Source organism: Oncorhynchus keta, chromosome 20, assembly GCF_023373465.1.
Source record: "Oncorhynchus keta strain PuntledgeMale-10-30-2019 chromosome 20, Oket_V2, whole genome shotgun sequence".
NCBI lineage: Eukaryota > Metazoa > Chordata > Actinopteri > Salmoniformes > Salmonidae > Oncorhynchus > Oncorhynchus keta.
This window is the reverse complement of record NC_068440.1, coordinates 7,006,852-7,032,578: the sequence shown is the minus strand read 5'-3', so window position 1 is coordinate 7,032,578 and position 25,727 is coordinate 7,006,852. Positions and strand designations below refer to the sequence as shown.

Genomic DNA, 25,727 nt, shown 5'->3' with positions numbered 1-25,727 from the left:
AATAAGGAGGGACTAAAACAGACTGCCCCTGAAGTTGACAACTTGATTTGAAGTAGTTTTGAGTTTAACTCAGGATTGCTATCTGAAACAGGTTTTTATCTTGGGTCGTAATACAATCTACTACATCTATGAGTAAACACATTCCCTCGTAGTATAATCTCACCTGTGTTTGTAGGGCAAGAGGGTGGAGTTCTCTGCTTTCTCAATTCTTCATTGTGTTGCCGAACTGTTGTGAATAAAGATAATTATGCTTTTCGCAGGTTGAAGTTTATTGCCATGAATCCTGCCCTGAAGGCAGAACTGAGCGACTCCCGCTAGATGGGCCTCACAACGATTATGAAAACAAGAATGAGCTGTTTGGTCTTCATTTACGGTTTGGGCCAGCAGTGTGGTTAAGATTAGGGGTTAAATCAGATTTTATGACTGTGGCTTGTGCCAGCTGATGACCACGCTGCAGAGCTGCCTCCAGGGCTAGATTCATGACAATAAATGCCAACCAGCATCATTTTCACAGCGTGACATTGGAATCCATACTTTTTGGAATTAACCAACAATAACAAAAGCAGCACCTTTTTTCTAATATTTTATAAGGATGAAAATTTCAATGGAAAGGCTGTATTAGTGGCAGACAACACATTTTAATTGGAGGGTCATATGTGTCACTCACCTGCACGTTCCTTCTCCTGAAGATCTTTGTTCTTGACTTGCAGTTCTTGAAGCTCTCTGTTTTTGATCATTAAAGCTAGTTGCCAAAAGATAACAACTCTGACTCAAGTTCCCTACATCCAGCTACATATAAACAACAGTTATATTAGAAAACCGATGTGAACATTTTCTTTGTGTGAACTAAACTCACCTGAGGTAAAAGCTTTTTCCAAATCTGTAAGATTTTGATTGTAAGCCACTTGCAGAATTTGGAGCTCTGCGTTTTTGGTTGGCAGGTTGCTGATATCTGATTGCAAAAAGACATACATTTTAAATTGTAGGAATCTGACCCCAACATTCTTCTGCATAATAATGTAATATTAGTTGATTGTGAAAAGTATTACAAATAGCTATTCATTTTCGTCACCAACATTCTTATATTGTATCAGTTATGTTGTCACAGAAATTAGACAATGACCTGGCAGAAAACATTTATCCATTTTGAAGCAGTACTGTGGAGATTTTCCAGCTCTTGAGCTTAAAATGTGCCTAGATATTTTCTATATTCATAGCTCTGGACAAAAAGCCTCAACCTGTCTCCGATATATAGTCTGCTTTAGACTAGCCACCTCCACCGTCTAGGTCACTCACACAGAAACCGAAGTCCAATGACCGTCCCCATCAGAAGAACACAGAGAGTCACCAGGACCACTTTGACAGGGTCACATCCACCTGCTCTGACCTTTGACCCCTCCTGAGAATCAGGGTCACCAGCTGAGGAGACAGAGAGAGAATGAATTAAACGGACCTATGAGACCCACTACTTCATTTTATTGTATGTTTTTTTTAATTTTTTTTATTTCACCTTTATTTAACCAGGTAGGCTAGTTGAGAACAAGTTCTCATTTGCAACTGCGACCTGGCCAAGATAAAGCATAGCAGTGTGAACAGACAACACAGAGTTACACATGGAGTAAACAATTAGCAAGTCAATAACACAGTAGAAAAAAAATGGGCAGTCTATATACAATGTGTGCAAAAGGCATGAGGAGGTAGGCGAATAATACAATTTTGCAGATTAACACTGGAGTGATAAATGATCAGATGGGCATGTACAGGTAGAGATATTGGTGTGCAAAAGAGCAGAAAAGAAAATAAATAAAAACAGTATAAAAACAGTATGGGAATGAGGTAGGTGAAAAAGGGTGAGCTATTTACCTATAGACTATGTACAGCTGCCGCGATCGGTTAGCTGCTCGGATAGCTGATGTTTGAAGTTGGTGAGGGAGATAAAAGTCTCCAACTTCAGCGATTTTTGCAATTCGTTCCAGTCACAGGCAGCAGAGTACTGGAACGAAAGGCGGCCAAATGAGGTGTTGGCTTTAGGGATGATCAGTGAGATACACCTGCTGGAGCGCGTGCTACGGATGGGTGTTGCCATCGTGACCAGTGAACTGAGATAAGGCGGAGCTTTACCTAGCATGGACTTGTAGATGACCTGGAGCCAGTGGGTCTGGCGACGAATATGTAGTGAGGGCCAGCCGACTAGAGCATACAAGTCGCAGTGATGGGTGGTATAAGGTGCTTTAGTGACAAAACGGATGGCACTGTGATAGACTGCATCCAGTTTGCTGAGTAGAGTGTTGGAAGCCATTTTGTAGATGACATCGCCGAAGTCGAGGATCGGTAGGATAGTCAGTTTTACTAGGGTAAGCTTGGCAGCGTGAGTGAAGGAGGCTTTGTTGCGGAATAGAAAGCCGACTCTGGATTTGATTTTTGATTGGAGATGTTTGATGTGAGTCTGGAAGGAGAGTTTGCAGTCTAGCCAGACACCTAGGTACTTATAGATGTCCACATATTCAAGGTTGGAACCATCCAGGGTGGTGATGCTAGTCGGGCATGCGGGTGCAGGCAGCGATCGGTTGAAAAGCATGCATTTGGTTTTACTCGCGTTTAAGAGCAGTTGGAGGCCACGGAAGGAGTGCTGTATGGCATTGAAGCTCGTTTGGAGGTTTGATAGCACAGTGTCCAATGACGGGCCGAAAGTATATAGAATGGTGTCGTCTGCGTAGAGGTGGATCAGGGAATCGCCCGCAGCAAGAGCAACATCATTGATATATACAGAGAAAAGAGTCGGCCCGAGAATTGAACCCTGTGGCACCCCCATAGAGACTGCCAGAGGACCGGACAGCATGCCCTCCGATTTGACACACTGAACTCTGTCTGCATGTGAGACATGAAATCATCAAACATGAAGAAAACGTACAGCTGTGGGTGTTTCTCATAATGCATACTACCGTACTCAGAGCACACAAATTGGAACACGGGAGGGTCAGAGAATGATTCCAAATCAAAGTATGCAAAATGGAGCATTTAGGACACTTCAAATGCGTTCTCTGTTTGTACATACTTTGAAGCATCCATCGATGCAAGTGTCAGAAAGTATGCAAGGAAATATGACCCAACCACAACATTTTTTGAGCTGAAGCGAGGGAAAAATACACTCCGGCTAAATCATTCTGAGTCGACAAGTAATCCTTAGTGGGCGGAGAGGCGGCCAGGGTGTTGGGCGAAGGCCACGGTGGGGAAGATGGCAGAAAAGGAAATAAGGAAGAAAGTGCAGCATATTATGAATAAACATGGAGTGGGAGATTATACAGGTCTTCTGAAAGATCTGGTGAAGGAGAAGATGGACAGATTAAAAGGAGAGACATGGAAGATTTTTAGTGAATATGGAATGGAGGGTTGCGCAGAAGTTTTGGAAGAGCTTGAGGAGGAAATGGGACAGGAGGAGATTGAGGATGAATTAAATGTGGCAGGTGCAGTGATGACTGCTGCATATATGTTGAGTGTAGAGGGAAGTAGTGGTGAGGAAGATGGGCGTCAAGTGCAAAAACAGGGATACGTGCTCCAGTAGTTCAGAGACGGAACTTGAGAGTGAGGTACCTGCTGCGAAGATTGTCCCAAGGCTGATTTTGGCCCAGTTGGGGTGAGACATTTTTTATTTAACTAGGCAAGTCCATTAAGAACGAATTCTTATTTACAGTGACATCCTACACCAGCTAAAAGCCTAACCAGGATGACACTGGGCCAATTGTGCACCATCCTACGGGTTTCCTGATTACAGCCAGTTATGATACAGCCTGGTATTGAACCAGGGTCTGTAGTGACACCTCTAGCACTGTGATGCATTGCCTTACACCTCTACGCCACTTGGGAGCCCGAAGGAAACGGATCCTTGTTGTTTGGTTGATCCACACGTGGTGTCAGGTTGGGTGGAGGAGAGGTTGGGGACTGTTGTGTTGGTGAAAGTAACTCGGAATGGACTCGCAATGATTTATTATGTTTCCTCCCCCCAGAGGGAGAGGGCGCTCCGGATTACGAGATTAGGGACAAGAATTGTGCCGTGCTTTGTTCTCTGGAGCAGGCCTCCGTCGAAAGGAGTGATTACGAGAGTGGCATGAAGTGTTGAGGAGGAGCAGTTGAAATGGAATACATTCGACCATCACTTAATCCAACTGAGTTTTATGGTTTTAACCCATTAACCGTTTGGTAAACCTATGAATTTTAAACTGGTTTGTCCACTATATATATATAAGTATCGTGAGAAGTACAAAAATAAAGTGTGTTTGTAAAGTATAAACATCTAAATGACATGTATGATGCATGATAACCATACATAATGACTACTAGTTGTTGCTAATTGATTTCAACATGGAGCAGGAAAGACCGCAAGGTAAAGGTGGAAATCAAAGAGCTCGTGGACAAGGGGCCTGTTAAGAGAGGTGGGCCTGGGCCCCATTAAAGAGGTCAAAGAGTTGGGCATGGGCCCCGTCAAAGAGGTAGACATCAGAGAGAGGGAGGGAGGGAACTGTTGTATCTTATGAAATCAGGGCCATCGTTGTTGAACATGTGATAAACAGAGGCCGTACCATGGCAGAGGCTGACAGATTAGTTCACCCCAATCTGAAAAGATCAACTGTCAATTTGATCCTGAGAAAATGTCATCAAGAAAAGCGGTAAGTCTGGAGGACATGTACTATGCTTTACATCTACAGTAAATGACGTATTGTAATGCATGTAAATGTACTCTGTTCTACCCTCAGAATGGACAGAAGACCCCATGGTGGTGGCCGTGTGCTGACCAGAAGGAGTGGACAGTGGTGGAAATGGTGAGGGCCAGAAATGACATACGGCTTTCCGAAATAAAGCGGGCCATTGAGGAGAACGATGACACCTTTTGCCAATGTGACATCCATCAGCCTACCAACAATGGTCCACCTTTTGAAGAGGCATCCAGGTATCTATGAAACACATTTACCTGATGCCAAGTATGCTCAGGTCCAGCACTATATACTGTATTACTGTTACTATTTGATGCACATGATACATCACACTATCATATTGGAACTATATTCTAAAAATAACCAAAATATAGTTTAGAGGGTGATGGTGCTTGATGCTGCTGTGAACCATCACAAATATATATTTGTTGATGAAGTGGGCTTCAATCTGGCCAAAACTCAGAGCCGTGGGTGGAAACTCATCGTCCAATGTGCAACCATCCAAGTGCCTGGACAATGTGGGGGAAACATCTCAATGTACAAAGCTATTTCTGAGGATGGTGTGGCAGGATGTAGGGCATTACTTGGATCCTACAGCTGCACATCTCATTGTGTTTCTCAATGAAATTGAACAGGCCAGTCAATGTCAAGGGGTAACCTATGTCACTGAGTGTGACAATGTCAGGTTCCACCCTGCAGAGGTGGTTCAGGCATGGTTTTTGGGCCCATCCCCAATTCGTGGCCCTATACTCTTTCCTCAACCCTATAGAGGAATCTTTTTCAGCATGGAGGTGGAAGCTGTACGATCGCCATCCCTATGAGCGTGCCATAGAATTTCTGTCAATTTTGTTGGGTCATTTAAGTGTATTGCCTAATATAAAAACCGTGTAATCTCCAGTACTGTAGCATTTTACTTTCAGCACTTTAAGGATGATTTGAAACACGCATCTTGCATTGCTATTGGATGAACTGGTAGTTAAAATGACTAAATAGAAAATATATTGTGTTATGGTGATTAAACCAATGTTCTCATTACATTTCACAATAAACATATGTTGAATCAATGGTTGTGTGGTGAGAGATGTTTACAATCCAAATGAATGCACAATGACAGGTTGTGTGACCAGTGTGACCAGTTGACAGTATTGTACTAAGAGTTGTGAAAATGCACCAGATCCCTGTGAAAATTTGACCAAACTAATGTAAAATAATCAGCACAGATCACTGATAAGGCATGAAGAGTGAATGCAAATCAACTAACAAATATGTTTCCTGAAAACCCTTTGAATTGTAGTCTCTAAAATCTCTGTGATGCAAGTCATTTTTGTCCTAGCGAACATGTTTTGAAATAGGGTATGAATATGTGTTGTCAAATAAAGTCAGTGTAGTATAAATATAATTTTAAAGGGGCCTTCTGGGTATTGTTTTGGTAAACTGCTGGGGGATTGGGCTGGAGGAATGTACCCAATCTCAAGTTCATAGACAGAGCTATGGGGACGGACCATCCATGACCATGAGATACAAACGATAGTTTTAACCATGATTTAAAGCCATACCGTGTTAGTTTACAATTACATTGTATACAAACAACAAGCTTACATTTGTTCTGATGGGTAATACAGTTGAACTAAGCTGATGAGGCATTTATAAGTAATATTCTTCAAGAATCAACAGCTATATAGCATTCATTTCAAAAACAGATCCTAGATTGCCCCTTAAAGATTATAGATATATATATTGGCAGATAGAGGAAGCTTTTTGTTGAACATTCTGCACATCCTGAGCATACAGCATGATTATAAAAATAGATTTTAGAGACAGATTTTAATTTAGAACTTACCACCATCTTTTCCTTCAGTCTGTTGGTGCTTTTTGAACTTCACATCAGCGTAGACTATTCCTTCAGACATACTGATCTAAACACTCATACCAGACACCTATCACATCACCCCAAATATACACTTATTTTATATGATGGGGACTGAGGGAGGGACTATGTGTTGAGAGAAAAAAACAGTTGCTCAATGACAGGACTTCTCTTTTCTCTCTTTGCGGCATTAATTTAACTAACCAACTAAATTCAGTTATTACTACAAGTGCTAATTAATAAGTGGTAGGCATATTGATGTTGTAAAGACCTTAACCCAACATGTAGCGACCTTGTATTCCACACTGGAACTCACCAAGCTGCTGAAAGGTGTTATTGTTGTAAACCTACCATAACAGCAGGTGGTACACACACACACACACACACACACACACACACACACACACACACACACACAGCTGATAGAGCTTTCTTGTCTGACACTGAATTGGCTCTAGAACTTCTCATCTATTGTTATATCTCTGGTAGACAATCACACTCCTTTTAAACGCCTTAGAATTCAAAATAGAACAAATTATTTGTTCCCTATAGAACTTTCAGATCTCATTATGATGAGAAATCAGGCCTGGGCCAAGTGTTTCAGGCTATTGTGAAATGCTGTAGATGTACTTCCTCAATGAAGAAAGCTAACTCAAGCTCCTTTCTAATTTCTATTTCGGAGTCTGCTGGTGATCCGTCAACATTTAGGAAAATAGTTAATGCACTAAAGCGTGGACATTCCTCTAATTTCCCTGCCTAAGCAAGTTGTGTCAGACTTTCTTTAAAGATAAAATAATGGTTAAAAGCCTGGGTAAAGACTTGCTGGCACGAATGACCAGTTCCTGAAGGAAATTGAAGAACGGCGTAAAGTTCTGTTACCAATTTAAGGAAAATAGATTTAAAGGGAAACGCGAAGCTCTCGTCGTCGATAAACTGTATATTGATAACCAGATGTGCAGAGACAGACTACTCCATGGCTATTTTAGAAATTACAACGTTCTCAGAGGCGGCAAAGAAGGAAACACCGAATTCTAGCCCGGTTATGGATTGTAATACAAAAACAAAAAAAAGCTTTTCCATCTTCAAAAATAACTCATTTCATGATGGAACATTATTTTAAAATAAATTATACATCTAATTAATTTATTGTCCTATCGTGAGGACTAAATGTTTAAAAAATAAATTAGACATCTCATTTATGATCCTATATTGATGGAACAGTCCACAACCCTACACCCCCACCTGAACGACCCTACACCCCCACCTGAACGACCCAGATACTAAGAAGTCCCCATCTGTTATATGGGCCTGCTGTACACGGCCTGTATGCAGTGAAACGCGGTTAGAGAACTATAGAGCAGCAACGCCCCCTCAAGGTTCTGAGCCTGCCTGCCTGTATGCAGTGAAACGCGGTTAGAGAACTATAGAGCAGCAACGCCCCCTCAAGGTTCTGAGCCTGCCTGCCTGTATGCAGTGAAACGCGGTTAGAGAACTATAGAGCAGCAACGCCCCCTCAAGGTTCTGAGCCTGCCTGCCTGTATGCAGTGAAACGCGGTTAGAGAACTATAGAGCAGCAACGCCCCCTCAAGGTTCTGAGCCTGCCTGCCTGTATGCAGTGAAACGCGGTTAGAGAACTATAGAGCAGCAACGCCCCCTCAAGGTTCTGAGCCTGCCTGCCTGTATGCAGTGAAACGCGGTTAGAGAACTATAGAGCAGCAACGCCCCCTCAAGGTTCTGAGCCTGCCTGCCTGTATGCAGTGAAACGCGGTTAGAGAACTATAGAGCAGCAACGCCCCCTCAAGGTTCTGAGCCTGCCTGCCTGTATGCAGTGAAACGCGGTTAGAGAACTATAGAGCAGCAACGCCCCCTCAAGGTTCTGAGCCTGCCTGCCTGCCTGCAAGGGTTGGTCCTGCAAAGCCAACGCCCCCTCAAGGTTCTGAGCCTGCCTGCCTGCCTGCAAGGGTTGGTCCTGCAAAGCCAACGCCCCCTCAAGGTTCTGAGCCTGCCTGCCTGCCTGCAAGGGTTGGTCCTGCAAAGCCAACGCCCCCTTAAGGGTGAGCATAATATAAAAATACATTCTCAAAGCTGCTAATGAGAACCTTGACGACCTTCTACCTAGCCGGTGGGGGGGGGCGATTCCGGTGGGGTGCCCCCACCCAGGCAATGGGAGTGCTGGCAACACAAGCTGCAGTAACCCCAGGGGGGAGAGGGTGCATATTATTGTGGCCATGGTGGCCCACAATCAAATGTCTGACTGCACAGAGATGCTTGGGAATATCGTCAATACAGGGGACCATGTTGTGGGTGTTTCAGGGGAAGGGGGTACATCTGACCACGGTTAATAAAATCTCCCCATAGTTTTTTGCACAGTTTCACAGGCCTTCTCATACAGCTGCAACTGTATATGCATTCGTAAATCAAGACCTTTCTTGAGTTGGGCTCTGGGATGGTGTAACTGTTGAGAATGTGAGTCTATGGTTGTTTGGGGTAAAGGGGTTGAGTGTGTATGAGTGTGTGTATCCCACAACTGTTGCGAGGGAGTTAAAGAAGTGAGGATGATTCACAATAATTGTTTGCTAATATAATAATTGCTTGCCATAATGTAATTTTGGTAATGGTGAGAGGTAAAAACACTTTGCATAAATGGCCTACATTACTACAAATATTAATAGTTAATTATGGAAAAGATAAATAAGATGTCAAATATATGGCTCCATATAATGCGAGGTGAGGGCGATGGAAATGCATTTTACGGTTGGGGGGGTCTCCATGGGCATCGGGATGGCAACCCAACTCAGGATGAGGAGGGCTTTTAGCGGGTGGAATAGTGGGGACCAATTGGAGGTTTACTTAGTAGCAACGCAAATATCATGGTACAGCTATGTAGACACTCAATCATCATTTTACTTTTTAACAGTACGTTCACAAACATATATTTTGATAAATAGAATTTAAACTTGTGTCTGACATTATGGTTAGTGTTGTAATTAGTATAGCCAGTTATAATTGTAATGGCTTAGCAGATGACAAAGGAATATCAGTATTTACCTGGTATAAGGGCACAGGGCGAGACCCAGATGCAGGCACGGGAGGCAGATGGTTTGAGTCTCTGATATTTATAATCCAAGGGGCAGGCAAGAGAATGGTCATGGACAGGCAAAAGATGATAAACAAGGTCAGAGTCCAGGAGGTACAGAGTGGCAGGCAGGCTTGAGGTCAGGACAGGAAGTATGGTCAGGCAGGCAAGTTCAGAGCCAAGGCATGCAAGGGTAAAAACCAGGAGGACTAGCAAATGAAAGATAAGAAAAAGCAGGCGCACAGAAAAAACCCACTCTTTGACTTGACAAGACAAACTGGCAACAGACAGACAGGGAACACAGGGGACTAATGAGGAAAACCGGTGAGACCTGGAGGTGGGTGGAGACCATCACAAAGACAGGTGAAACAGATCAGGGTGTGACACCTGGAGGTGGGTGGAGACCATCACAAAGACAGGTGAAACAGATCAGGGTGTGACACCTGGAGGTGGGTGGAGACCATCACAAAGACAGGTGAAACAGATCAGGGTGTGACACCTGGAGGTGGGTGGAGACCATCACAAAGACAGGTGAAACAGATCAGGGTGTGACACCTGGAGGTGGGTGGAGACCATCACAAAGACAGGTGAAACAGATCAGGGTGTGACACCTGGAGGTGGGTGGAGACCATCACAAAGACAGGTGAAACAGATCAGGGTGTGACACCTGGCTAAAAGAGAAGGAATATAATATCTATTGTTTACAGGAAACTCATTCAACAATTTTAGATGAAGTTGTGGAAAAAGGACCGGGGAGGGAGGGGGGAATAGAAATAAACATGTTATTGGACAATAAACAGATATGGCTTATTAACCTATACAGTCCAAATAATGATGGTCCAAGCTTCTTTGTAAATATATAGAAGAATTTATCAACTCTACAAGCAACACTAGACTAATATTATGTTGGGGGATTTTAATACGGTTTTAAATGCCTCTATGGACCGTAAAGGAAATCACACTACAAACTATCACCCTCAGGCACTTAAGGAAATGATGAATGTCAGGGATATATTGGAATTAGTGGATATACCCTACTTTTAATACCCTGACCTAGTGAGATATACATGGCGGAGGCTTAATCAAGCTAGTCCTCTTGATTACTTTCTTATATCATTCTATCCGGCACCACACGTTTTTAAAAGTGTTGATAGGGGACAGAATGCGGTCGGATCATCATATAATTGGCATATTGGAAACGTAATCAAAGCCTACTGGACGATAACTTGTTTATAACTAGGACAGAAAAATGTATAACTGACTTTTTCCGACAAAACAAAGCAGATCCTCTTATTGTATGGGACACTTAAATGTGCCTTTGGAAGCCATGCAATTCATCTATAAAACAAAAGCAATTTAGATCAAAATAATCCATATTAACAAAGGAAATTGAAGGACTAACAGTACAGATAGATAGCAATACAAACGGTACCATAGAGGCTCAGAATAAGTTGGAAAAACAAAAAGAAATGGAGGAACTCATTCAAGAACGAGCCAGTCTAATATATTATAAAAAATAAAGCAAACTGGATGGAATGTGGAAAAATGCAACAAATTATTTTTCAATCTTCAACATAGAAATGCTACCAAACAAAATGCATAGAAACTTGTTACAAATGATGAAGGTATGCATGATTCTCCAAATTATATTTTGAAAGAGGAAGTATTTTAAGAATATGTTTTTTTCCCAGTCTCCTCCATCTCCACTAACTGAAGCTAATTGTATGGATGTTTTTCCTAATAAAAATGTAAAATTAACATCTGTACAGAAAGACTCATGTGAAGGCCACATTACAGAGGAACTTCTTGATCCAATTAAAGCCTTTAAGGTTGGGAAAACTCCAGGGTTGGATGGCATACCAGTGGAGGTATAACAAACTTTCTTTGATATACTCAGACAACCATTATTAGCATGTTTTAATCTACCATTTTTATAGGAGTGGTTATCAGACACGCAACAAGACGGTCTGATTTCATTATTACTGAAACAGCATCAAGTGATATATATTAAGATCCAGTCCATAAAAAAATGGGAGGCCTCTTACACTTCAGTGTTGTGTTGCAAAAATTCTAGCTAAATGCTTGGCTTATAGAATTAAAAAAGGTATTGTCAGACACATTTTTTTTACATGGACGATACATTGGAGATATAAGACAAGTACTGGAAACAATAGAATACTAAGAAATATCGGGGAGACCAGGCCTGATTTTCATAGCTGATTTTGAAAAGGCTTTTGATATATTATATATATAAATGCCTGGAATATTTCAATCTTGGAGAATCTCTTATAAAATGGGTTAAAGTTATGTAACCTTAGGTATAATATAGTAAATAATGGCTACATCTCAGAAAGTTTTAAACTGTCAAGGAGTTAAACAAGGTTGTCCACTATCGGCATATCTTTTAATGATTGCCAACGAAATGTTAACTGTTAAAATTAGATCCAACAATAATATTAAGGGATTAGAAATCCGTGGCTTTAAACCAAAGGTGTCATAGTACGCTGATGATTGTTTTCTTTTAAGCAATTAGAATCCCTCCACAGCCTCAGAGGTTCTAGATACTTTTGCTAACCTCTCTGGATTAAAACCAAATTATGATAAGTGTACTATATTACATATTGGCTCACTAAAAAAATACAACATTTACATTACTGTGTAGTTTACCAATAAAATGGTCTGACGGGGATATGGACATACTCGGTATACAAGTCCCGAAAGAAAGAAATTCTCACTCCAATACATTTTTATAGAAATTTAACAAAAATAGGTAAGATATTGCTACCATGGAAAGGAAAATACCTGTCTATTTGTGGGGGGATCACCCTAATTAACTCTTTATTCATGTCACAGTTGATCTATTTGCTTATGGTTTAGCCTACACCTAGTGACCTGCTTTTTCAATTATATGAACAAAAAACTATTTTATTTGGAATGGGAAGTCAGAAAATTAAAAGGGCCTATTTATATAATGAATAGGAATTTGGAGGGCAGACATTTTTAAATATCAAAGCATGAGACCTCTCACTAAAGGCATCAGTCAAACAAAAGTTATACTTAAATCTGAAATGGTTCTCTAGTAAATTGGTAGGAATGTACCACCCCATGTTCAAGAATGACCTTTTCCCTTTATTCAGATTACAACTGCTCACTTATGGTTGTTTGAAAACAAAATAATCTACTAAATTGGTTTCATTTTTCAGTAATCCACCTGAAAAGACAGAACAAATAATACAACAAATAGTGGTTAAACTCAGATATACTAATTGATTAAAGAAAAACAGATTTTTCGATAACATTTCTAAAAAATGTATAATTTTTGTAAATTATATCATAAATAGGACTGGTGGAGTTGTGTCACACATGCAGCTAACACAGACATATGGAAATGTCTGCTCTACCCAAAATCACAACCAACTAATTGCAGCATTACCACAAAAATGGAAGAGGCAAGAAGAAGGGGGGAAAAGTAAGGAACCTGTCTGTTGGCCCTGCATTAAAGTAGCAGCAATCGACTGACATCCAACATTTCCAAATTTGAGGATTGCCACATTAAACCAATGGTTGAGAATCACCCATTTTATGTTAAAGACACTAGTCACATGATCTTATTGATAGAGGGCTTAGGAAGGATACCAGAGGACACCCTGCTGGCCACTTTTGATGTGGAGAGCTTGTACACTAACATCCCACACACTGGAGGCTTGCAGGTGCTGCAGCACTTCCTTCAGCAGAGAGACTATCCTTGCTCCATCCATCTTACAACTGGTATTATCCAATAACTACTTTGTCTTTGAGTCAGACTTTATCCTTATCCTTCAAATTCAGGGTGTAGCAATGGCTCCCCCCCAACTATGCAAACCTGTATGTGGGACAATTTGAAGAAGCATTCCTTACTGAAACAGAGATACACCCCTTACTTTCTAAAATACTCATATGGAAGAGATACTGTACATGGATGATGTCTTTGTGCTCTGGGAAGGAAGTCAGCAGGAACTAAGTGAATTCCAAACTACTAAACAAGAGCTCTGAATACCTCAAATTCACCATGCAGACTGATGAGAAAAATAAACTACCTGGACCTATGGATCATCAAAGAGAATGATGGATTACACACAAAGCCCACAGATCGCAATACCTTGCTATGTGCGGATAGTATGCATCCCCTTCCCCTCAAGAATGGTCTACCATATAGCCAGTTACGCATGGTTAAAATAATCTGTCTACCAGCTAGATTGACAGAAATGCTAGATACATTCAAAATGAGAGGCTACAAGGACAAAACTCTTGATGCTGCAATGAAAATATCTCAAAAACCAAGAGAGGAATTACTTAACTCAACCAAAGAAGGACGGTTACGTTGTTTTGCACTAAGTACACCGAGGGTTCAGAGAAAATGAAATCAATCCTGGAAAAGCACCAGCAAAAAAAATTCAAGATATTTTTTATTTATTTTTTAAACGCACACCTCTTCAAGGAACCCCCACTGGTGGTCTATCAGCATGGTCACAATATTGTAGATAGGGGGCATGTCAGATCTCACCAAGCTAAGCCCACTCAGACACTCTTGACACCTAACCCAAATCGAAACTACAAATATGGCTCATGCAATAGCATAATTAAAACATCTTTCTTCAGACACACACATACAGGTCCAGATTTTTTATTATTATTATTATTATTTTTTTAATCGCTGTTAGGGGTATCATCTCATGCAAGACCAAGGGAGCAATCTATCTCATCACCTGTTCCTGTGGAAAAGCCTACGTAGGACAAACGAAAAGACGATTAAAACAACGCATAGCTGAACACCACAGCTCAATCAGGTGTAAGAACATTGACAATCCAGTAGCAGCTCACTTTGTTGAAGCTAACTATCCAATTTCCTCGATCAAATACACAGGCATTGAGCATGTTGCGCTAACAAGGAGAGGAGGTAACATCGAGATCCTACGACTACAAAGGGAGTCTTACTGGATATCCTATCCAAAAACATTGACCCCTAGTGGTCTGTATGTTGACTTTGAGCGCAGGGCCTTAGGAACAAATATTTATTTTCATGGGCAACGGTCACAATAATTTTCGATCCCAATAATAATAATTACGAACAATCAATAGCTTTGACTAATCCCCAAGGTTTGTAAGACCATGGGTATAATAATAATAATTATGCAAAAGGCTAGTACAGTTTATTCAGAGAACGTTCTAAAGTCAAGAATACAAAAACATACATTTTATAGCTGCGCACATACACACACACAAACAGTAGGTGAGTTGTATCCTTCTCCATAGTTCTCACCACTGTGTATCACTACCCAGCCGACAGTTCCATTCCCCCGAGATTAGGGAAACATTGAGAAGTACTCCCTGTCCTCTCCCAAGTCTCTCAGAGGCCTAGCCAGAGCGGTCCAAACACAGTTTTAGTTGTTCGGTATTTTACTAGGCACACACAACTTCAAATCCTAAACTACGCCTTGCTCAGACATTCTGTGTTTTTCCACAATACGTTGTTTAACCTAATTCAGACAAACTATAGAGATTATAATTTTATGATTCTAATCAATTTCATACAGTTATAAGGTTTCAGAGTGGAATTAGTTTATCATTATCTTTCACATTTACATTATTTTATCAGTAACCTTAGCTAGTTAACATTAACCTTCTACATCTAGCTATTGAACTTCCATCCTCTAAAGCCAGGGCCACAACAATTTATGAATTAATGGTTGGATCAGATTCGCTGTTATAATCATTGGCCAGTACGGTGAATTAAGTAAAACCACAAGTCCAAATCCCTGTTCCCATCCATGGCTTATTTAGGAAAGGGACAATTTTAGCTAGTTAGCCATCGGAGGATAACAACACAACCAGATGCAACAATTTTTTGTCAATGATGTCTGCTCTCAATGGAATTTGATAGGAGTGAAGCCAAATCCAAGCTGGCTTCGGTTGACACTTGTTTTTTGGTGCGCCAGGACCATTCACAGTTGAGCGCGCTAATTTTAGCTCAACACTGATTGGCCATTTAAAAAAAATACTTATTTTAATCAAGGGAGGTCAGATGCTCGCTGCCTTCCCTTGCCTTCAATTATACGAGCCTCAACAATGTCATACTCGTTTGGACCAGACAGCATCGGATAGATGGCCTGCACATAGAGAGACAGAGGGGCACTGTTTCACGGTCGAATGCTTTATCCTGTGAGATACATTCAGCCTCTTGCGAATTGAAGGAAAATGATAAAACAGAGAAAAATATTAATTATTTTATGTGAAGCCTGGCTTCCCTTGGCATCCATGAATACACACCACTGCTTCTGGAAGGTTCTAGGTGTGTGCCTTTCAAAATCATGTCCAATCAATTGAATTGACCATAAGTGGACTCCAATGAAGTTGTAGAAACATCTTAAGAATGATCAATGGAAACAGGATGCACCTGAGCTCAATTACTTAACAAAATGTGGAAAAGGGGAAGGGGTCTGAATTCTTTCCGAATGCACTGTATGTCAAACCAAATAATAAATCCCCTATAGGTTGGTGGTAGTCTAATTCATCATATGAATTATCTGTCTCCTCAGCTGGTGACCCTGATTCCCAACATCAAGTGGGGTCAAAGGTCAGAGCATTTGGATGGGACTCTGTGAAAGTGGTTCCGGCAACTCTCAGTGTTCTTCTGATGCGTGCCGTCATTGTTCTGAGAATTGTCTGTGAGCGTTGACCCTTCTGGAGGAGCTGGCTAGTGAGATGTAGAGAATTGACGAGTGAGCACTATTTTATCACAGAAGCTTCATGGGACAAAATATTGTCATTTATTTCCAAAAACAAGTGCTTTTGACAATGCATCTGGATGTAGAGAAAATGGGCCAAGCTCCTGTATATTTCTGATGGACTGTATGTATTTTTGCAACTAGCTTTAACTATCAATAATGGTGAGCCACAAGATATGCAAGCCGAGAACAGAGCTCTAAAAAAACTAAAAAACTTAATGTAAAATCTAACAGCAGGTGAGCAATCAGCGTTCTATACGAGTATGCTCTGCTATGGTAAACAAATATTGTCTGTCATCAATAGAGCATTTCAATTGAACTCAGTGGCATCCCTAAAGTGTATTAGAAAACGGTGCTACCATGTTATGGCCTTAACCGCTTCAGTGTTTTGAGGAAATTATGATTTCACACTGTACAAATGATAAATATGATCCCTTCAAAAGAGAAAAGGGGAAGGTACTTTATTGCTTCATTCTCCACCCGTTTGAAATCAAATGAAGAATTGAGAATTCTACCCATTTGCTGCACAAACACGGGTGAGTGAGATTCTAGTAAGCACAAATGTTTCATATTTCCATGTTATATTCCTTTTTGATATGGGCCTTTACACAATATATTGATTCAGGAAACTGAAACTAACATTTAGGGGTATTTCATTTCCCAATCACACAGGGAGTGAACATCATCGGAAATGTGCAGTTGGCTGGGAAAGTATCATTTCTTCTTTATTGACAGTGGCCTGCACTCATAGTCGTGATAACTGTGTCTCTATGTGGGGGAAGGGGCCTGTTCATCGCAAACAGGACAAGTATGACTATTGACAGACCATGTAATACAGGACAGTAGTCCAATATAGCCCATTTCACTCCAGCCTCAAAGGGGCGTAACATTGTATGAGAGCTCTGCTCAAGAATCCCGGTGGTTTGAATCTGTATTTCAGCACCATATTCTCAAGCCTCATATCTATATTTATGATAGAGGAGTTTGTGACTGCCCACAGTGTACAAGGTAACATGTGAGCTATGCGAAAATCCTGATACTGTACATTTTCTACAATCATTCAAGGAACCATTGCATGTTTTCTACTTAACTGTAGTAGTATTCAGAAATTATTTATGTTTCTTTAAAGACATTTTTAGATGAGCAAGTTGGTGCTGGATTGGGTTAACAGATGAACAAGAGGGAGCGTGGTTATAGGTGGACAACACATCCCAAGCTCCAAATAAAAGGACAGAATATTGTAGTGATTCATTCACTTTAGATGTAAACTATGAAGCATGATCATTCAATCACACAATGCTTCAATTAAAGTATAAAAATGGAAATCAAAAGGTTTATCCAAACAATGTAGTTCGTTGGAGGACATGGATCGGATGAATTGTCATTCCTGATTATGCGTTACCCAGCCTTCTACTCTAGCTTCCAGTGGGGTAATCATGAGCCTGATATGTGGAGAGGAGTCCAAAGAGAATATCCCAATGGAGAAGACTGTGCTAGAATGGGAGAAAAGTACCTCGTAAGTTGGAAATACCCAAGAGTGGGTTTGATGTCAGCTGGGTTTTACCAGACAGACAAAATGTGACTGTCAGGCGCATGACACAGTATCTTTATAAAACTCACGTGTCTTGAAATGTGCTCATAAAGCCAAAGTACATTTCAAGTACCAAAGTATCAAGCACTTATTTTCTTCCTAACATTGATAAATGAGGAGTTAAGGGGTTTTCTTAGTGTATGTGAAGTTTTACACTTACTGTTTTATACCCTGCTAGGATGTGAATCTAGCCACCTTCAACTGGCAAACAGAATTGATCAGAGATCTTCACGCCTAAAACATATGACCACAAGAAATGTATTATTTTAAAACAATCTGGAATTAACTGGATAAATAAGTCTTCAAAAACTAAACATTAGTTTTTCGGCATTTATTTAAAAATAATATTTGGATACAAAAGTTTCTCAGAACAAAGTCGAAGACACGCTGAGAACCATTATGGGGGGCACTTAATGTAAAAATTGCTCGTCTTTGCAGGTAAACTGTCAACATGGCCTCAAACTACAGCATACTCATTTCTAATTTCACTTTGAGGATTCAGGGTTCTCTTCTTATTCCTGATATCACACCAAATCACAAGTGTTTTGTCTTTCTGTTTCCCTATGTAGAATATCCAATGTCCCCCCCCCCAAAACAACATTATACATGCCTTCTTGTGTATGCATGTGGGAGCACTAATGTGTCAAAGCATTTTGGAAAGTTCAAATGACTCCAAATATAACGCAATAGACAATTAAACGGCATGGGTCTGCCTCCCAACAATTTTAGTAGGCAATGGACTTGGACAACACTATTGACAGCATGTTATATCCCTCGGCGTTTGGTCAATGTTCTCATTCCCATAAACAACAAACACCAGAAATAGTCATATCCTTTAACATACAAAATCACTAAAACAACATTGTTGACATGGCTGAATGACATCTGTAATAAAAAAAAAAAAACATTTTCAAAGCGTCCTCATATTTGTAGTGATCCCAGAAATAAGAACTCTGCATTCGAAAGGACTTGGTCAGATTGACTTATGCTCCATATGATAGGCAACTTCTTAAAAGCGTCTTCCCAATCGGAGTACATATTGATTAGGGCTGGAGAGCATTGCATCGTATTGTGAAGTGAAAGAACTTGAAAAGATCTTGTTAACCAAACTCGTTTCTTTCTATGACCACAATTATGCTCACCAGGGTTGGGGTCAAATCCATTTACATTCAGGAAGTACACTAAAATGGTAATTCTCTTTAATGATTTTCAATTGGTAACACTTTGAATGGGAGTTTGGTTCACTTTCTTAATTGACTGGAATGTAAATGGTATTGACTCCAACCACACTCACAAATGCAGTAATGTGATTCTTCTTAAAGTGATTCCTTCTGTTTGCTCCACTTGATTTTGAAAGACCAGACAGCATGAACAGTGTCTCTCTTCAGTCCCAGTTGTGTGGTTGAGCGTCAGTTCATAATTGCGTTTACACACATTCCCTATACATTTTGTGTACACGACACATTCTCAGTCCATACCTTGGACACCATGTGCGAACACACAACTCTTCACACATGGCTGGAGTCCTTACGGATCAACACGTAGTGTGTGTGTGTGTGTGTGTGTGTGTGTGTGTGTGTGTGTGTGCGCGTGCGTGTATGTATGCAAACAAGAGCTTCTAACTGTGTGTGTGTGGGCACCATTCCTCATAATCAATCAGTCTCGTCACTGTCTTGGTCAGGGGTCCACTCAGGGTCCTTGGATTGGGGCTCGTTTCTTTGGGGGTCTCCCAAATGGATCTCCCTGACGGTGAGGATGCGTGTCAGCATGGTGTCCAAGGTGTGGTCGTCCAGGCCCTGGGAGGAGAACCACATGGGGCTGTTGGGGACGCACGAGCGCTCCGGGAGCAGGAAGAAAACGTTGGTGCGCTGCTTTACCGAGTCCGAGCTGGAGGAGAGAAGAGGGTGAGGAGGAGAGCTCTGTGTTAGAGGGGGCTAGTTTTTAATGAGGAAAGATTTCAGAAAGCACTTTTGAAAAGCACTTTCAAGAACAAGATATTAGGTTACAGTACTTGGTTAGATTGTCCTGCAGCATAGGGAGAATAAAGGCATGCAGTATTTGTGTGTCACTCACCACTTGGAGAGGTAGAACTCGTACAATCGGACAGGACAGCGGAGGGGATTCTCACTGTTCTCCATCATCTCCAGCACCTCCTCTTTCTCCTCGTCCTCCCTCTTCCTCTTCGCTGCCACACCGTCTGCATCAGCTACACACACACACACAGGTCCATGATTACATAGGAATCAAATGTGATCTATATTGTACTTTCTCCATTAGCAAAAACAGCAGCTCACACTTAAGGCTCAATGTTTCTAGCTTGCTAAATAAATAGCTAGCTACATAGATAGCCCAAAGGTGTCAAACTCAATCAGGCCGTATTGGAAAAACAACAACAACCAATTTGCGGAACAGACAACCTATTTGTTTTGACCAACAACAACAAACTGTGACAAACTGGCCATGGCTTTATTAGAAAAAATACACGTCTCTTTATAATGTCCACTCATGTACATAGGATGTTGTATATAGCATTTTAACATATTAAAACTAAAAGAGATAAATAGTATTTGTCCAGCCTTTGCTGCTATGCTTGCAAATGCGCATAATATGCTGCGGATTTTGATTTAAAGTAGCCACCCTTTGCCTTGATGACAGCTTTGCACACTCTTGGCATTATCTCAACCAGATTGCATTTCAATTAACAGGTGTGCCTTGTTAAAAGTTCATTTGTGGAACTTAATGCGTTTGAACCAATTAGTTGTGTTTTGACACGGTAGGGGTGGTATAAAGAAGATAGCCCTATTTGATAAAATACCAAGTCCATATTATGACAAGAACAGCTCAAATAAGCAAAGAGAAACGGCAGTCTATCATTACTTTAAGACATGGTCAGTCAATGCGGAACATTTCAAGTACTTAACGTTTCTTCAAGTGCAATCGCAAAAACCATCAAGCGCTATGATGAAACTGGCTCTCATGAGGACTGCCACACTAAAGGAAGACTCAGAGTTGCCTCTGCTACAGAGGATAAGTTCATTAGTTACCAGCCTCCAAAACTTTTGCCCAAATAAATGCTTCAGAGTTGAAGTAACAGAAACATCAACAGTAGAATGTATGCACACATGACTGTAAGTCGCTTTGGATAAAAGCGTCTGCTAAATGGCATATATTATATATTATAACATCAACTGTTCAGAAACTGCGTGAATCAGGCCTTCATGGTCGAATTGCTGCAAAGAAACCACTACTAAAGGACACCAATAAGAAGAAGAAACTTGCTTGGGCCAAGAAACACGAGCAATGGACATTAGACCGGTCAGATGAGTCCAAATATGAGTCCAAATATGAGATTATTGGTTCCAACCGTCGTGTCTTTGTGAGACACAGAGTAGGTGAACGGATGATCTACGCATGTGTGGTTCCCACCGTGAAGCATGGAAGAGGAGGTGTGATGGTGCTTTGCTGGTGACGCTGTTGGTGATTTATTTAGAATTCAAGGCACACTTAACCAGCATGGCTACCACAGCATTCTGCAGCAATACGCCAACCCATCTGGTTTGCGCTTAGTGGGACTATATTTGTTTTTCAACAGGACAATGACCCAACACACCTCCAGGCTGTGTAAGGGCCATTTGACCAAGAAGGAGAGTGATCGAGTGCTGCATCAGATGACCTGGCCTCCACAATCACCCAACCTCAACCCAATTGAAATGGTTTGGGATGAGTTGGACCGCAGAGTGAAGGAAAAGCAACCAACAAGTGCTCAGCATATGTGGGAACTCCTTCTAGACTGTTGGAAAAGCATTCCAGGTGAAGCTGGTAGAGAATGCCAAGAGTGTACAAAAGGTTGTCTACTTTGAAAAATCTCAAATATAAAATATTTTGAGATTGGCTTTAAAAAACTCATTTTGGTTACTACATGATTCCCATGTGTGTTATTTAACCTATTGGAACACTAGGGGCAGTATTTCATTTTCGGATGAAAAAACGTTCCCGTTTTAAACAAGATATTTTGTCACGAAAAGATGCTCGACTATGCATACAATTGACAGCTTTGGAAAGAAAACACTGACGTTTCCAAAACTGCAAAGATATTATCTGTGAGTGCCACAGAACTGATGCTACAGGCGAAACCAAGATTAAACTTCAAACAGGAAATGAGCAAAATTTGAGGCGCTGTTTTCCATTGTCTCCTTATATGGCTGTGAATGCGCCCTGAACGAGCCTACACCTTCTGCCGTTTCCCCATGGTGTCTGCAGCATTGTGACGTGTTTGTAGGCATATCATTGGAAGATTGGCCATAAGAGACTACATTTACCAGGTGTCCGCTCGGTGTCCTTTGTCGAAATTGGTGCATAATCTCCAGCTGCAAGCATTCTTCCATGTGATTCAGAGGAGAGAGCAGACTTCCACGAACGATATATCATCGAAGAGATATGTGAAAAACAACTTGAGGATTGATTCTAAACAACGTTTACCATGTTTCAGTCAATATTATGGAGTTAATTTGGAAAAAAGTTAGGCGTTTTGATGACTGAATTTTCTTTTTTTTTGGTAGACAAACGTGACGAACAAAACGAAGCGATTTCTCCTACACAAAGAATCTTTCAGGAAAAACGGAACATTTGCTATCTAACTGAGTCTCATTGAAAACATCCGAAGTTCTTCAAAGGTAAATGATTTTATTTGAATGCTTTTCTTGTTTTTGTGAAAATGTTGCCCGCTGAATGCTATGCTAAATGCTACGCTAGCTATCAATAATCTAACAAATGCTTGTTTTGCTATGGTTTAAAAGCATATTTTGAAAATCTGAGATGACAGTGTTGTTAACAAAAGGCTAAGCTTGAGAGCTAATATATTAATTTAATTTAATTTGCAATTTTCATGAATAGTTAATGTTGTGTTATGCTAATGAGCTTGCGGGGATAATTACACTCCAGGATACAGGTTTTTTTCGTAGCTAAACGTGATGAACAAAACGGAGCGATTTGTCCTAAACAAATAATCTTTTTGGAAAAACTGAACATTTGCTATCTAACAGAGTCTCCTCATTGAAAACATCTGAAGTTCTTCAAAGGTAAATGATTTTATTTGAATGCTTTTCTTGTTTTTGTGAAAACGTTGCATGCTGAATGCTACGCTAAATGCTACGCTAGCTATCAATAATCTTACACAAATGCTTGTTTTGCTATGGTTGAAAAGCATATTTTGAAAATCTGAGATGACAGTGTTGTTAACAAAAGGCTAAGCTTGAGAACTAGCATATTTATTTACGGATTTTCATGAATAGTTAACGTTGCGTTATGGTAATGAGCTTGAGGCTGTATTCACGATCCCGGATCCGGGATGAATAGAATCAAGAGGTTAATAGTTTTGATGTCGTCACTATTATTCTACAATGTAGAAAACAGTAAAAATAAAGAAAAACCCTGCAATGAGTAGGTGTCCAAACTTTCGTACAGCAAAACGGATAACACCATCGTGTTCGTGAGAGTCTCATCTTCCCATAAAGGGGTAGTTGTACGTTCGGACGCTACAGAAGTTTTTGTGAGAAGACCGATTTTCGGGATGTCTCATGGTCTGACAAGAACCTCTCAAGCTCTGTCACCACAGATGCAGAAGTGCGACAGATGGATGGATGTGAGACGCATCCTATGCAAAAAATGAGATCTCTCGCTTATTTTTTAAAATTATTATTATGCCAATTAGATTAGTAGGCAAAACCAAATTGCTGTTTTTGTAACAGTCCTAACGCGTCCTGCACGTTCTGTGAGCATCAGAGGGGAATTCCAGAGAATCTTAGCTTAGCCCAAACAATTAAAACGCAAGAGCGAAATTCATAGAAGACAAATGTAACATTGGCTTCAGAAACTGCCAGAGACCCAGAGACCTGTTATCACAGATCGTTTGAATCTATCTATTCTCTTCTACCATTCCTTGCAGGAACAGTAGCAGGATTTTGTCTGTGATTTTGAATCAATCTAGAGAACTGAATCTGAATGCATCTGAGAAATTAAAAATTAAACTTCCGAAAACTTGAGATTATAGTTTATGAACTTGATACAGACAATGAATGCAATGCCTACCATATTGAAACTGAATATATAAGTAGTATATTTGAAAATGTAATTACATAGACATTTTATGCACTATTCATCTAATTCATTTTCAAATCATGAAATAAAAGGTACATTTATGAATTCAATGATTCAATTTGTGTGTTTAAAATAAAAAACATATTGAATTCAAATACAGTTTCTGTTGCAACTGAACTTGCTCCATTAGAGCGAAGAAGAATAGGCAAAGCACCTGCTGTCTCAGTTGCGAGGTCCTTCTTGGGGATGGGCGGGTAGAAGCGCAGGAAGTTGGACTTGGTGTTGTCGTGGATGGACTTAGTGCAGCGCATGACGTGGGCGAAGGACAGCTGTCGGTGCTGAGCCACCGTCTTGAACTGGAAGAACTTGGTGCAGAAGAAGAGCAGCGTGTTGAGCAGCACGATGGGAGAGTAGGCCCCCAGCTGTTTACAGTCCCACAGGTACTCCTCCTCCACCCGCGAGTGCAGGTAGCCTGGGAGAGAGAGAGGTTCCAACATTAAAGCCCTTTCAATAAGCATACTAATAAACACAGATCACAAACCCAACACACTCAAATACATGAAAGGAACACAAGAGAGGGGGAGAACGTGAGTTAAGGTGAAGGATGACAGGCGACAAGTGGGAGGTCATTCACAACAGTGGAGTAAGCAAAAGGCCTTACTACAACCTTTGAGTTATACACGGTGTGTTTGTGTTTTCTTACCACTGGCGGTTATGGTAGGTTTGAAGTCTTTCAGCAGCTTGGTGATCTCCAGGGTGAACTTGCCATAGAAGAGATCAGTGAATATGTTCTCCATGCGCCCATTCTGAAATAAGTACTGCAGAAGGAGAGGCAATCAACAGAATGATATTATCAGAAGTGAGTGTTTGAATGTGTGTGTGTGTGTCCTACCTGCTGGACGCCGAGGCAGAGATAGAAAAGACTGTCCTGGCTGTAGGACTCGCCGTTGGGTCGTTTAACTTCACAAATAAACCGACAGAGACCGTAGCTCAGCTCTGCTGTTGTGCACTTCAAAACATCCTCCTTTATCTCCATTGGCCGCGCTGTAACAGGGGGAACAGAACGTTATTCACTGTACAGAGTTATATGATTCCCGTAAGCAATTAAGGAGTCAGGTTTAATCCTAGAAAGAGGCAGTAAATTAAGAAGTAAAGCAACAAAATGTGTGATATCAGGGTTTTCAGGAAATTAACAGTTATAATATAGTCATGTTTGCCTGTGCGAGTGTGTGATATGGTCAGGGCAGTGGGTTGGGTGTTCGTGTATGCACAAATGTATCAGTAGGCAGACCCACAGCCAAATCGAGGCTTCTCCAGGTCAGGCTGGGTCTTGCTCCATTGGACCCATCTCTTCCAGGCGTCCACCCCGTACATGTGCTGCAGTTTGGGGGGCTCGCCGGGCACCACGTCACTCTTGGCCGCAGCCAGCGAAGGCACAACTGACGCAGTCTCTGCTGCTTTCGACTTACGCTTCTGTGGGGTCAAGGGAGCGAGCGAGAGAGAGACACACCCACAGACAATATTTACAAAGTATTTTAAAAAAGGAGCACTGCTGGGAGTTGAAATATGGAAATAAATGGCTGAAGGCGCTCTTTGAAAAGGGTCTTATTTAAAGAAACTGTTT

The 25,727-nt window shown here is 41.0% G+C and overlaps 2 protein-coding genes across 10 annotated transcripts in view; both read right to left on the bottom strand.

Annotated features, from left to right (window-relative positions):
* LOC127909837 (uncharacterized) overlaps window positions 1–6,804 on the bottom strand; it is an 18,360-nt gene extending 11,556 nt beyond the window's left edge. Inside the window, exons 1-5 of one of the 7 annotated variants that reach the window (XM_052471947.1) lie at window positions 6,550–6,803; window positions 1,297–1,419; window positions 857–952; window positions 668–742; window positions 164–226 (exon numbers count right to left, since the gene is read on the bottom strand). In XM_052471947.1, coding sequence (XP_052327907.1) covers window positions 164–226; window positions 668–742; window positions 857–952; window positions 1,297–1,419; window positions 6,550–6,619 — 427 coding nt within the window. In that variant the 5' untranslated portion in view covers window positions 6,620–6,803. Of the gene's footprint in view, window positions 1–163; window positions 227–667; window positions 743–856; window positions 953–1,296; window positions 1,420–6,549 lie in introns of all 7 variants that reach the window. The other 6 variants (XM_052471949.1, XM_052471945.1, XM_052471943.1 and 3 more) reach the window with 6 other exon arrangements.
* LOC118399231 (zinc finger MYM-type protein 4-like) overlaps window positions 1–25,727 on the bottom strand; it is a 78,161-nt gene that overhangs the window by 34,584 nt on the left and 17,850 nt on the right. For 2 of the 3 annotated variants that reach the window (XM_035795146.2, XM_035795147.2), the window contains exons 23-28: window positions 25,399–25,576; window positions 24,996–25,147; window positions 24,807–24,921; window positions 24,318–24,575; window positions 20,081–20,213; window positions 18,324–19,894 (exon numbers count right to left, since the gene is read on the bottom strand). In XM_035795146.2, the coding sequence (XP_035651039.2) occupies window positions 19,660–19,894; window positions 20,081–20,213; window positions 24,318–24,575; window positions 24,807–24,921; window positions 24,996–25,147; window positions 25,399–25,576 (1,071 nt within the window). In that variant the 3' untranslated portion in view covers window positions 18,324–19,659. Of the gene's footprint in view, window positions 1–18,323; window positions 19,895–20,080; window positions 20,214–24,317; window positions 24,576–24,806; window positions 24,922–24,995; window positions 25,148–25,398; window positions 25,577–25,727 lie in introns of those variants that run through there. The other variant, XM_052471942.1, reaches the window with a different exon arrangement.